Source organism: Leptonychotes weddellii, chromosome 5 (assembly GCF_054177405.1).
Source record: "Leptonychotes weddellii isolate Sample4059 chromosome 5, ASM5417740v2, whole genome shotgun sequence".
Classification (NCBI taxonomy): Eukaryota; Metazoa; Chordata; class Mammalia; order Carnivora; family Phocidae; genus Leptonychotes; species Leptonychotes weddellii.
In genome coordinates this window covers 64,149,187-64,161,490 of record NC_138373.1, presented here as the reverse complement: position 1 = coordinate 64,161,490, position 12,304 = coordinate 64,149,187, and the positions used below count along the sequence as shown (strand labels likewise).

The 12,304-nt window shown below is 39.5% G+C and overlaps 1 protein-coding gene across 16 annotated transcripts in view; it reads right to left on the bottom strand.

Annotated features, from left to right (window-relative positions):
- The window catches only part of CREM (cAMP responsive element modulator), a 68,352-nt gene extending 56,285 nt beyond the window's left edge, over nucleotides 1-12,067 (bottom strand). For 4 of the 16 annotated variants that reach the window (XM_081820887.1, XM_081820882.1, XM_081820885.1 and 1 more), the window contains exons 1-3: nucleotides 10,160-10,234; nucleotides 8,256-8,295; nucleotides 2,293-2,393 (exon numbers count right to left, since the gene is read on the bottom strand). In XM_081820887.1, the coding sequence (XP_081677013.1) occupies nucleotides 2,293-2,336 (44 nt within the window). In that variant the 5' untranslated portion in view covers nucleotides 2,337-2,393; nucleotides 8,256-8,295; nucleotides 10,160-10,234. Of the gene's footprint in view, nucleotides 1-2,292; nucleotides 2,394-8,255; nucleotides 8,296-10,159; nucleotides 10,235-10,362; nucleotides 11,765-11,811 lie in introns of those variants that run through there. The other 12 variants (XM_081820877.1, XM_081820883.1, XM_081820884.1 and 9 more) reach the window with 12 other exon arrangements.
- Between the last annotated feature and the right edge of the window lie 237 nt (nucleotides 12,068-12,304).

Below are 12,304 nucleotides of genomic sequence, written 5' to 3'. Positions count from 1 at the left end.
TTTTAACAGACAGAGAGAGACAGCGAGAGAGGGAACACAAGCAGGGAGAGTGGGAGAGGGAGAAGCAGGCTTCCCGCCGAGCATGGAGCCCGATGCGGGGCTCGATCCCAGGACCCTGGGATCATGACCTGAGCCGAAGGCAGACGCTTAACGACTGAGCCACCCAGGTGCCCCAAAATCTCACTTTCTCTATCAAATGTTAAACACAGTTGTACTAAAGTTAATAATCTATAAATTAATTGAGCAATAGTTTAATCTTAAACAATAACCCTTATTAGAAAGACCAATTAGTAATCATGTTATAAAATATTTAAAAATAAAGACATATAAGATGAAGCAATAAAAAAACTAAAACAAAAACAAAAAGTCCATTAAGCACTATAAACTAACAGCAAGCAAAATACTGGCAAATATTTGGTTCCACAATTCTAAAAAAACATAAAAATCGCTAAAATGGGCATATTTAAACTTATAAATTATTAATAGTAGTAGCAATTTTCTTTTCTTATGAAGGTTAAATATTTCTTCTGAAATCTTCTTTATATTATTTAGCAAACCATTTTCTTCTTTGATAGAAGAATAAATGTTATCCCAATATGTTCTAAATATATTAGGATACAGTTTAATAAAATGTTAAGATAGCCATGTTTTAAAATAATAGGATCCATCCATTAGCACAATTTTCAAAGACTTCTAGGTTGAACTACTTTTAGAGGGGTAGAACTGTGTTTGCTTACTCTGTTATTTTCTAGAACTTTAATAGAACATCTATGTCATACTGCAATAACTCCTCAAAACACTGAAATACAACAGTACAGTACGGTTTGTAGAGTACAACAAAATAGGTAGACAACCCATTATATATCTTCAAGAGATAAATACAAAGGAATATATTCATAAAATTATATTTACAATTATAGAAATATTGAGGCAACTAATGACCAAAGTTATTTAGGCATCCCTATGTGTCAAGAACATGTAAGATAAATAAGTAGAAAGAAAAAATGAGAAGAAAACAGAAAAACATTTTAAAGCAATGCTATCGTTGGTACCTAGGAAAGTGTTCTTAAAAGACGAGAGAAAACAAAGATAAAGGGAAATACAGGCCAAATCTATCTAAATGAAAAATAAGACAAAGGCAGTTTCCTAATTATAATTAAAGTGTTCAATTAACTAACAAACTTCTAAAATCTTAGTTGTATCCCATTTGCAAAGACAAACCACACTGCAAAGCAACTATATTTGCCCTTGTAAAATTTTAAAAATAGAACCCAGCTGTGAAAGGAAAAATTATTAGTTGTTTCTATTCTTCATTTATAAATAGTTTTACAAAAAAAGTCAGAGAAAATTTATTTTCTTTTTCTTTTTTTTCTTTTTTTATTTTTTATTTTTTTTAAAGGATTTTATTTATTTGACAGAGAGAGACACAGCGAGAGAGGGAACACAAGCAGGGGGAGTGGGAGAGAGAAGCAGGCTTCCCGCTGAGCAGGGAGCCCGATGCGGGGCTTGATCCCAGGACCCCGGGACCATGACCTGAACCGAAGGCAGACGCTTAACGACTGAGCCACCCAGGCGTCCCAATTTATTTTCTTTTTAAAGCTAGATCCAACTAATAAACCAGAATGTCTCTGAAAGTAGCCAAAAGAAAACTTGAAAAATTCTATCTGGATTTTTGTAAAAAATTGATAAGGACATTGTTTTGTTTTACATTAGGAACAAGCATAACTTAAAGGCAAGGAGGGACGAAAACTAAAACTGTCCACATCCTTATGTATGGTCTCCTTTTTTTTTTTAAAGATTTTTATTTATTTAACTGACAGAGAGAGACACAGCGAGAGAGGGAACACAAGCAGGGGGAGTGGGAGAGGGAGAGGCAGGCCTCCTGTCGAGAAGGGAGCCCGACGTGGGGCTTGATCCCAGGACCCTGGGATCATGACCTGAGCTGAAGGCAGACGCTTAACGACTGAGCCACCCAGGTGCCCCGTATGGTCTCCTTTCTAAATGAAAAGGCCAGCATGCAACACGAGCTGAATGTACATGTCCACTTCTCCCCTCCACTGCCTCACAGGGTACAGGGTAGAAGGTGAACACTTTAGTTGAATAGCTGACCACGCTGGGTACATTTTATCATATTTTCTTACTGCCATATATACACATACATACATACATATACATTTATGGATACATGTCTCTCTCTCTCTCTACATATGTATCATTCACTTACCCATTAGTTTAACTTTTAACTCTCTAAGCAGAACTTTCAAAAGAACAGAAAAACATATATCCACCTACCTTAGATTTGTCTTAATATATTTTTTCCTGCCACATTTGCTCATTATTAAGACATTTATAATCAATGCTTTGTTCCTTCTCCGTTTTCTTCTTTATTTATCCTGCAGGAAAAATTACAGTTGAATTGGGAGATCACAAATTTTATTAAAAAAAAAAACTCTCAAAAATAAATAAATTAATTAATTAATAAAATCTCTCCAAACTACACCAGAATACCCCCCAGAATACCCGAATTTCTATAAAACTGAGAAAACAGACTAGAAAGTTAAAACTCTGTATTTTATTTCCAATCTTACTTCTTTACAATTTTCTTATCTTTTAGGAGAAAAAACTCAAAAAACGTAAATCATGTGCTATTTATCAGGTTACTTCCTACTGAAGAGAAAGCAGCGCTGTCTGAATCACTGAATATACACTACATATAGCTAATGGTATCAGCTCTATTTTAAAATAATAATCACTTAATAAACTGAGTGAATTTATCATTTTCTTTTATCATTTTCTTAAATTTCATTCCACTGCAACAAATTTGTCAACCATTTTTTATCTACCTTAAATTCAAAACTGGCTTTTGTCAAAGAATTTTAACTTCAAACAAAATATTAACAGTTCCTTTAAAATCTCCTCCAATAATCTATAGTCCACTTAAAAAGCTGTTTTTGACACTCAAGCAATTAAACCCCATTTTTTTACTAATATCTTTTAAAAATATATATTTGACAAGCTGAATGAAGTAAAATTGGCAAAGAAAAAAGACAAAGGAACTGGGAGCGCTTAATTCACTGTTGAGGTGGAAAGGATAAATGTGCACAGCCCTAAGGGTCTTCTAGGCATCTTTGCCAGCAATGGTGCTGCTTAGTCACAGACATCCTGCTTTCAGAGTTCCCTCCTAAGTGGACCCTCTAAAATGGTGTCATACCATCCTCATCATTTTAAAACTGAGCCAGTAGGTGGGGCGCCTGGGTGGCTCAGTCAGTTAAGCATCTGCCTTCGGCTCAGGTCATGATCCCAGGGTCCTGGGATCCAGCCCCACGTCGGGCTCCCTGCTCCGCGGAAAGCCTGTTTCTCCCTCTCCCTCTGCCTGCCACTCTGCCTACTTGTGCTGTCAAATAAATAAAAACCTCAAAAAACAAACAAAAACAAAAAACAAAAAACAAAACTGAGCCAGTAGGCACTAGGACAATGGTTATAGCTACCGTCCCTCTGTCCCCCATCTCCCAGCATAGGGACAACAGGAGATGGTAGGACATTTGAACCAGGCTACCTACAACACAAACAAAAAGCAAGGATGGTGCCATTCCTTTGGATTAAACCTTATTCTGTTATATTCCACTGGTGTTTTACATTGGGATATCTAATCTTCCATAAAAATTGCATAGCCTAGAGGCAGGGACCAGCACGGAAGAGACAGATAATAAAATGTCCCCACTCTCCAGGAGATTGCAATTTAATGAGAGAGACAGACATTTAAACAAAGAACATTGATAATATTATTTGAATAGTAATGATCTTGGCACCACATAAAAAGAGAATTAACTCTAATTTCTATATTTCTCTTGGAAATACCATTTTCTTTAATTTTTGAGTAATACATTCTTATGGTCCAAAATTCATAAAGTAGCAAAAGGTATGCACTGAAGTCCAGGAACAGCTACACACTTGCTCTTCCCAGAGGCAATCAGCATTGAAGAAAGTACCAGCTTCCAGCCACCACAGCCACAAGATGTCAAAGGGAAAATGACTAGTCTCATACCAGAATAATGACCATCAGACAAAACTGATTCTGACTCAGGCTTACCAAAGAATGATTTCATCCCAGCTACTCTCTAAGAAGTCATCACGGATTGATTGCCTGCTTGCCAAATCTAAAAGAAAGCTTTCTAGTCCCTATCTTCCTTATATCCCTACAGCATTTCCTACTCCCCAAATTTTCTGCTGCTTGAACTCTTTGAAACACCGTGTTCATGCTTTTCTTCCAAATTATCCAGGTCCTTTGTCCTCAGTCTACTTTGCCTACTCTTTAAAGGTATTCCCAGGTTTCCCGTCACAAAAATCTGCCCCCCCCCCCACAGGCTCCCTAGGCTACTTCGTCCTTACTTGATCAGTCTCAGATCTCATCTGCAGTCTAGACTTCTCTCTCCTGAGCTCCAGCCCTATGCATCTGCCTATTAGATATCTCTTAATGGTTTGCTCACAGATCTCCAAGCCCCAAATGTTCAAATCTAACCTCAACGTCCTCACTCTGCATCTCTCCTCTTGCTGTACTCTTATCTCAGTGAGTAACATCAACACTGACTCAGCCACCCCATCTGGGAGTTTTCCTCTCCCTTCATTCCCCACTTCCCATGTCCTCAATTCCTGAGGAGGCAATGTGATTTGGTGGTAGCAATAGTGTGTGGTATAAAAAGCACTGGCATTGGGGTGCCTGCGTGGCTCAGTCATTAAGCGTCTGCCTTCGGCTCAGGTCATGATCCGAGGGTCCTGGGATCGAGCCCTGCATCAGGCTCCCTGCTCGGCGGGAAGCCTGCTTCTCCCTCTCCCACTCACCTTGCTTGTGTTCCCTCTCTCGCTGTGTCTCTCTCTGTCAAATAAATAAATAAAATCTTTAAAAAAAAAAAAAAAGTAAAAAGCACTGGCATTGGAAGCTGATCTGGGTGTTCCCTGCCCTGAGTTCTATCGTTTATTAGCTATATGATCTCAACAATAATAAAATCTTCCAAGCATTCTTCTCTGTCAAATGGAGATCTTTTTGTGAGGAGAAAATGTAATAATAAACACAAAATGTCCAACTGTGCTTGGAATATAAGCAAGGACCAACCACTGCCTAACTCAGCCTCAATAATTTTATCTCCTGTCTCTTGACTCTGCTCCATTCTCTCCATCATCTCTGACACTGCTTTAGTTCTGAAACTGATTATTTGACAAGATTAAAGCAATAACTGCCTCCCTATAAAGCAATTCGTCTCTCCCTTCACTTCACTCAAACCTCTCTCTCAACTTCTCTTAATCTACTCCACTAGACCACAACACTCTATTCAAAATGCAAAATCCAAACATGCTATTTATTTCCTTATTCAAAATCCTCCAATAGACCCCTTGCCTTAATAAATAGCCAAAGTTCTGAGCATTATAGTTTGAGGTACTTGGTAGAGGCTTAATAAAGTTTGTTGTAAAAGCATTCAAATTTTAAGGTATACCAATCCTTTCCATTACATTAATTTTCCAGGTTCAAAATTACCTTGTGTGGATTTGTAAAGCAGGAGATCCCATTTTACTAAAGTTTAAGCTCCGCATATTTTGAAAAACTCAGCTGCTTTTTATACTATTGATCACATCCAAATCTGGTTTCAATGTCCTAGAACATGCTACTCTTTGGTAGACAGGATTGACTCACTCATACACATACACTCCCACATACACAAAACACCTGAACAGTTAAGAGCTCAAATGTCCTAATATGTTCTCATACTAAGCTAATTATGATATATATTCTATTTAGCCTAAAACATACCCCTTGAATTCATTATATTTCATAATACAGTCTGAGGTTATTATTTTTAAGCTGATCTCCTTATGCCTAAAATCACAAGGGATACTGATATAATGTCCTGGATACTACCAATTTTCTAAAAAATATATTTTTTTAAGGACCTATCTGCTAAGGAAACTTTCTCTTTTAGAGTGGAAAGGCATATCTTAGATTAGTTTATTATAGGCAAATAAGAGCTTATACTAAGAGAGAAAAATGAGTTCCAAATTATTTTGCCTATATGTGAATTTCTGTGCTGTATCTGGAGAAAAGCCATTTATCATACTGGTAAAAATTTTCTATCATATATTAGGTTTAATTACCAAAATTACATCTGGCATTCACCTTACTCTTCATCTGTGTGTTGCTCTATTCACCCTCTGGCATACAGATTCAATTAATTTCATTGCTATCAAGTATCCTTTAATATAGAGCTCTCTATAACAGGTATTTAAAATACACTGATTAGGGGCGGCCTGGATGGCTCAGTTGGTTAAGTGTCTGCGTTTGGCTCAGGTCATGATCCCAAGGTCCTGGGATCAAGTCCTGCATCCAGCTCCTTGCTCAGCAGGGAGCCTGTCTCTCCCTCTCCCCCTGCCTGTTCTCTCTCTGACAAATAAATAAATAAAATCTTAAAAAAAAAAAAAAAAGAATCAAACTTCTTGGGCAACTTTACTAGAATATAAAAGCTTACCTAACCAACTTGCTCGTCCCCAACCAACTCTGTATGAACCAATGTTCTCCATTTCTTCTATAAAACCTACAGTATAGCTAATGCCCACAGTCCTTCTCTAGTGTTCCCAAGCACTTCTGTTTCTAACAGCTGTGGTGGATGCTTAGCAATAGTCGTATTTATCACCTAACTTGATTATGCCAGCTACACTTACTGTTGTAATTTTGGAATTCTGTTAAAAATAGCATGTTAAATTATTAAATAGATTTAAAGAGCAGCTTCTGTGAAAACTAAGTTGACCACTTTGGAAAGACAATAAAGGCAGGCTGCTTTTTAAAAATCCTGCTTTGGGGCTAGATATTACAGTTGGAAAAATCTATAAAATGTTGGGGAAATATGACAAATATGTAGAGTTCTTTACAAAGACACTTGCAAAACAACCTAAGTTCTTGCTCTACTTTCAAGAACCCAAAAATGGAAATTGTAAATTATGCATTGAGATAGTTTTTGCAGGAAGGGGGGGGGGACAAAAACAAAAACAAAACTACCAAAAAAAACCCACGTTGCAATTAGAATAGTCAAAAAAAAAAAAAAAGAAAGAATGTGGAATAAAAGGCAATACACCTCTCATGGAAGCAGGAAGAGAATGAGACCACAGAAAAGTATATCTATTTCTCTGGTTCCGGGATGAAGCAAGGTTTTAGTTCCTTAGGAAAGTAGATGTTCAGAGGTTAATCATGATTTAGATAACACTAGCGAGTAAGATTTGAAAGATAAGGGAAGAATATGAAGTGCATACAGAGCTGGTTCTTTTCAATCACATCAGTTAAAAACTAGGGAGAAGGCAGGGCTGGGTAGAAGAGAGAAGTAATTCCAAAGAGCCAAATACCTGAAGTTGGCAGGGATGAGCCTATGCTTACTGTGCATTTAGGTGAAGGAAAGGAGTATAGGAGAAACAAAGTGGGAGAGTAGTGACAGGAAATTATACCACTTTTAGTTTTGTAATCATTGTGAAACAAAGTTAGAATAACTTTCAAATATTCTTTACACTGTTGTGTAAAAACAGAAGTAGCCAGGAGCAGTACTTATAAATAATTGAGACCCATGCCAATAATGTCTTTTTTTTTTTTTTAAGATTTTATTTATTTTTCAACAGAGAGAGAGAGAGACAGCGAGAGAGGGAACACAAGCAGGGGGAGTGGGAGAGGGAGAAGCAGGCTGCCCGCCGAGCAGGGAGCCCGATGTGGGACTCGATCTCAGGACCCTGGGATCATGACCCGAGCCAAAGGCAGACGCTTAACGACTGAGCCACCCAGGCGCCCGCCAATAATGTCCTTAATTAAACATGAATCATATAGAAAATCAGGTGACTTTTAATAGAGCCAAGGCCACTCCAATTTAATTGCCTCAGATACCTATTATTTAAGAAATCTTAACACTTTATAAAAATCATCAAAGGATTAACTATTTCAGCATCTCTTTCTCAATTCATTCCCCACCTGGCACCTGCTTTTGGCTATTTTACAGTCAATGAACAGCTAAATTGGCTGGTAAGGAGGAAATGAAAAATAAAATTCAAATAATCATGGCCTATCTCCACCTCTCCAAATACCACCCTCTCCACCACCACCACCACTTCATGGAAGGAAACAAAATTTAAAATCTTCTGTGGGTTATTTGCTTGACTGGAGTCATTGCTGGGTTTTCCTGTTCAATATTGTATTTCATTACTGCATTTTAAGTACATTTCAAAACACTTACCTACACAAAGTACAACTCTAGTGACTATTAACTAATAAATCTGGAAAAGAGTAGATAAGACACTTGAATTAGCTAAAGTTCAGAGAAATGAATTTCAACGTTATTATACTTACCTAGATTGGTCCTATTGTGTGTATATGAACAAAACAACTACCTCTCTAAGTCCAGAAACATGCTTAAATAGGTTAATTTTAACACTTCCATCAATTTTAAAAGGAGTGAAAGCATCCCAACTGTCCATATACAGTATCATAGGTCTTTATGCATGATTCAGTTTCTCTAATACCTGAGCTAGAAGCTTTTATAATATCAATGCTAGAATATAAATTCCACTTTAAGACATTTCAAAGCAAAAAAATAATTTCTGTGCTATCAATGAAAAAACTTGAGGTTATTTGAGATTATGAACAAAACTGTATGCCACAGGGGCGCTTGGGTGTCTCAGTCGTTAGGCGTCTGCCTTCAGCTCAGGTCATGATCCCAGGGTCCTGGGATCGAGCCCCGCATTAGGCTCCCTGCTCAGCGGGAAGCCTGCTTCTCCCTCTGCCTGCTGCTTCCCCCTGCTTGTGTGCCCTCTCTCACTGTGTCTGTCAAACAAATAAAATCTTAAAAAAAAACAACAACAACTATGACAAGAGTTAGGATGGTCTCATTTTAAGTCCACTGTGTTAAAAAACACAAGAGCTTCAAGAAGATAACTTTGAAAAAACTGGTTTTGGGAAATTCTCAAATTATCAGAATCACACGAGCTCTGTCGTTAGGATTTCACACGACCGACATTTAATGGGTCTGGCTCTATCACTGCTCAGAAAATACGCCTGAAGATGATTCCCACTTTGGGAGAACTGGGTACTTCAAAAGAGCCTCACAAAAGAGCTGCTAGTAAGGTTTTCTAAGAGGCAAGTATCCTCCCTTACCAGTCAGACAGTTATTCCATCAGTCTTTAAGCAAAACTCCCACATAACTTCCTAGCCTATGTTCTTCTTCAAAACTGTTTTATATACCCCTTGCCAACAATTTCCTCTAACACTCCTGGGAAAGCCAATCAAAAGATGTGCAAGATTTAAAAAAAAAAAGATGTGCAAGATAGATACTGTAATTTTTAAACTTCGCTGTAACGGAATTATACCAGTAAGACTCAAGTTGTCTTCATGAGTAGTATCAAGATAAAATCCCACTAGTGTTATCCTTAAGTTTTCCTTTTCATTCCCTCTTATTCTCTACTGGATATCCTAACACGTTAGAAAAAGAAAACCCATGAGTGAAAGGATTTACTCTTACAGTGTACTCTTTATTAAACAGTTCTCATGGTAGAAAGTATTTTAAAAATCTTAAATATTCTTTAAAAGGAAATTAACAAAATGATTTAAAATGTTTATTTTTACCTGTGTGTAATGGATAAAAAACATTTTCCCTGAAATTTTTACTTTTATGATCTATCTGTATTGATAATGTTAAAATTGCATTCAATGTACAATAACTTCTCAAAGTTGACTTTTATATATGGAATCCATTAGTTCAATAAAATAGAAATACTTAACAGAATTCAAAGACATTTCAGGCTTACTTCCTTAATGACCAATGTTGACTGCATGTCAAAATATCAGTGGTTCAGCTGTGAAGTGTTTGCATTGCTCAGTTTTACTTTCAAAAGTCTATCTAAATGGAACAGGACATTTGAGTGCTTTCCAATGGACTACTACATCAACAATAAACCTGGCTCAATTTTCTGGCCCAATATTAACTTGCAGAGAATATCAAGTTAGGGAAAACAGATCAGAAATATGTACGTACTCGTCAAGTTTCAGTCAGGATTCTTTATGTGTGTTTATAACCTGAAACTCTTCCCTACTTTTCATGGAATTCTAAAAAAGATTTCACATTTTAATCATGCAATAACTTGCCTCAGTAGGAAACTAAAGTGGTCTATGGAGTCTGGAGTTTCTTGAATTCATCAGTAGAAGCAAAATTTCATTAACCTTCCAGGACAAAGCAAAAACAAAGACTGAAGAGCTCCTCTGTGTTTATACATCCAATAAAAATTTATTCATATACTCTTACAAGATATGTACACAAAACATAAGTGTAATTACAACTTCACACTCACCAAATGATTCCAGGTTGACCAGCAAGTCACTGGGAAAGCATCTGCTTACACTGATCTATTTACAGATTCATACCAAAAATGTTTGTGTAATTATCAACAATTAATAAGACAATGCTTTAAGTGTTCACTCATTCAGGATCAAACCCATTTAAATATCTAAAAGTTGTATCTGGATCAGCAAACAGTTCTTTAAACATTTTTTTAATACTTAGTTTTTATTAGCCAAAACACCCTTTGCAATTTAACTTCCTTGGGAGAAAAAAGTTCAAAGATTTAAAAACCATGAAGGGAAAGCAGCTTGTTATCCAAAAATAGGACCAAGAGTAGGAGAAAAATGTGGTACCCAAAGGAAAAAAACAGAGAACATGAATTATTAATGTAATCTAATACAATTTTCATACCGGATCTCTATCGCCGTGCATCTAGGTTTATATTTATTTAAAGGGAAGGTGGCTGCACTCTTATCAGCCCGCCGAATTAGGCTTGAAAGGAAGAAATTTTAAGAAGTTACATACCTAAGAGGTACTGTTAAAAGGGGCTCTCTCAGTTTTAGTCAGATCTTCAGGCTGTTCCTGTAAGTCAAAAGTGCTGAAAATTTGATCGTCAATTGACAGCTGCTTTACTGAGCGCAGTGCCGGAAACGTCTCAGCGATTTTAAAGTTAGGGATCTGGTCTACGTGCAGTAGGCAGGAGGATAAAGAACTATGCTGAATAATGTGTCTATTCTCTATTCAGCATGTTCTGGGAACCTTGCTAGGTGGGTTCTAAAAAGGCACAAATCAAAAGTAAAGAACAAGAGAGACTGCAATTTCTATCAGCTATCACGGTTTTGTTCCTTCTTCGCAGCTATTATAAAAGTCTTCGCACTATTTGATCAGCTCTGTCGTGTTTGGGGATTAAAGTGACTCAACACCTGTGTCCCCGACTCATGTTTCGGAGAAATGGGTTAACGCTGATTTATATCTAAACGGAGTACATAAAATTGAGACAAAGGTGCTACTAATCGTCGGCTGTGGTAAATAAAACCAACGTCCTTACTTCTCGTTCCTTTTTCTTCTCAAAGAGGGAGGACCACACTCATCAAGCAGTAAGGCTTTTTCCGAAAGACTTGTCCAACTTGTACCAAGTTCAAAAGGAGTCAGGGAGGGAGAGCAGAGGAGTCCGCTTCCCGCTCGGGAGAGCTCTGCCACTAGCCCGAAGGCAATCCGCGAGCGGAGCGGGAGACGGGAGCGGCCGCCGCGCCGCGGGGAAGCCTCGGGGTCGGCGCCTCCGGCCGCGCAGCTCCCGCTCTCCCCGCTCTCCCCTCGGCCCCGGAGCCCCCGCGCCCCCGCTCCGGGGCCCCGACACCCCCGACCCTTTGACCCGGCTCCGCTCCGCCTCCTGCCTCCGCCTCCTGCGCCGCGTCGCCGGGTCCGAGGTCTCTGGGTCCGGGGCCGGCGCGCCACTTACCCGCCGCGATGGGATTTACGTAGCGGACCTCGTCACTGATTACGGACGGGAGGAGGTGGAGACCGCGAGCCCGACCGCCGCTCAGGAGCGGCGCCGCCGCCCAGCAACCCGGCGCCGGCGGCGGCACCACGTCGCCCCACGTCAGCTCTGATGCGGCAGCCGCGGCCTCCCCGCCGAGCCGGGACCAAAAGTAGCGCAGCAGCCGACCGAACCGCGTCCTCGCGCCCCGCCCTCCCCTCCTCCACTCCGCGACTGCCTCCCTGGGGACGCCCGGCGGGGGGGGAAAAAAAAAAAATCCAAGCTCGAACTCTGCCCCCTGTCGGCTGCCAGCGGGAGTGCAGCGCTGACAATCCAACAATTAAATGGAACGGGGGGAGGGGAGGAGGGGGAAATGAGGGGCCAGGGGGCGGGGCCTAATCGGTGGGGAGGAGGGGCAAGGCGAGGCCTCAGCGTGGAGAGGAGGACTAGGGCAGGGGGCGGGGCCAGGGCCGGG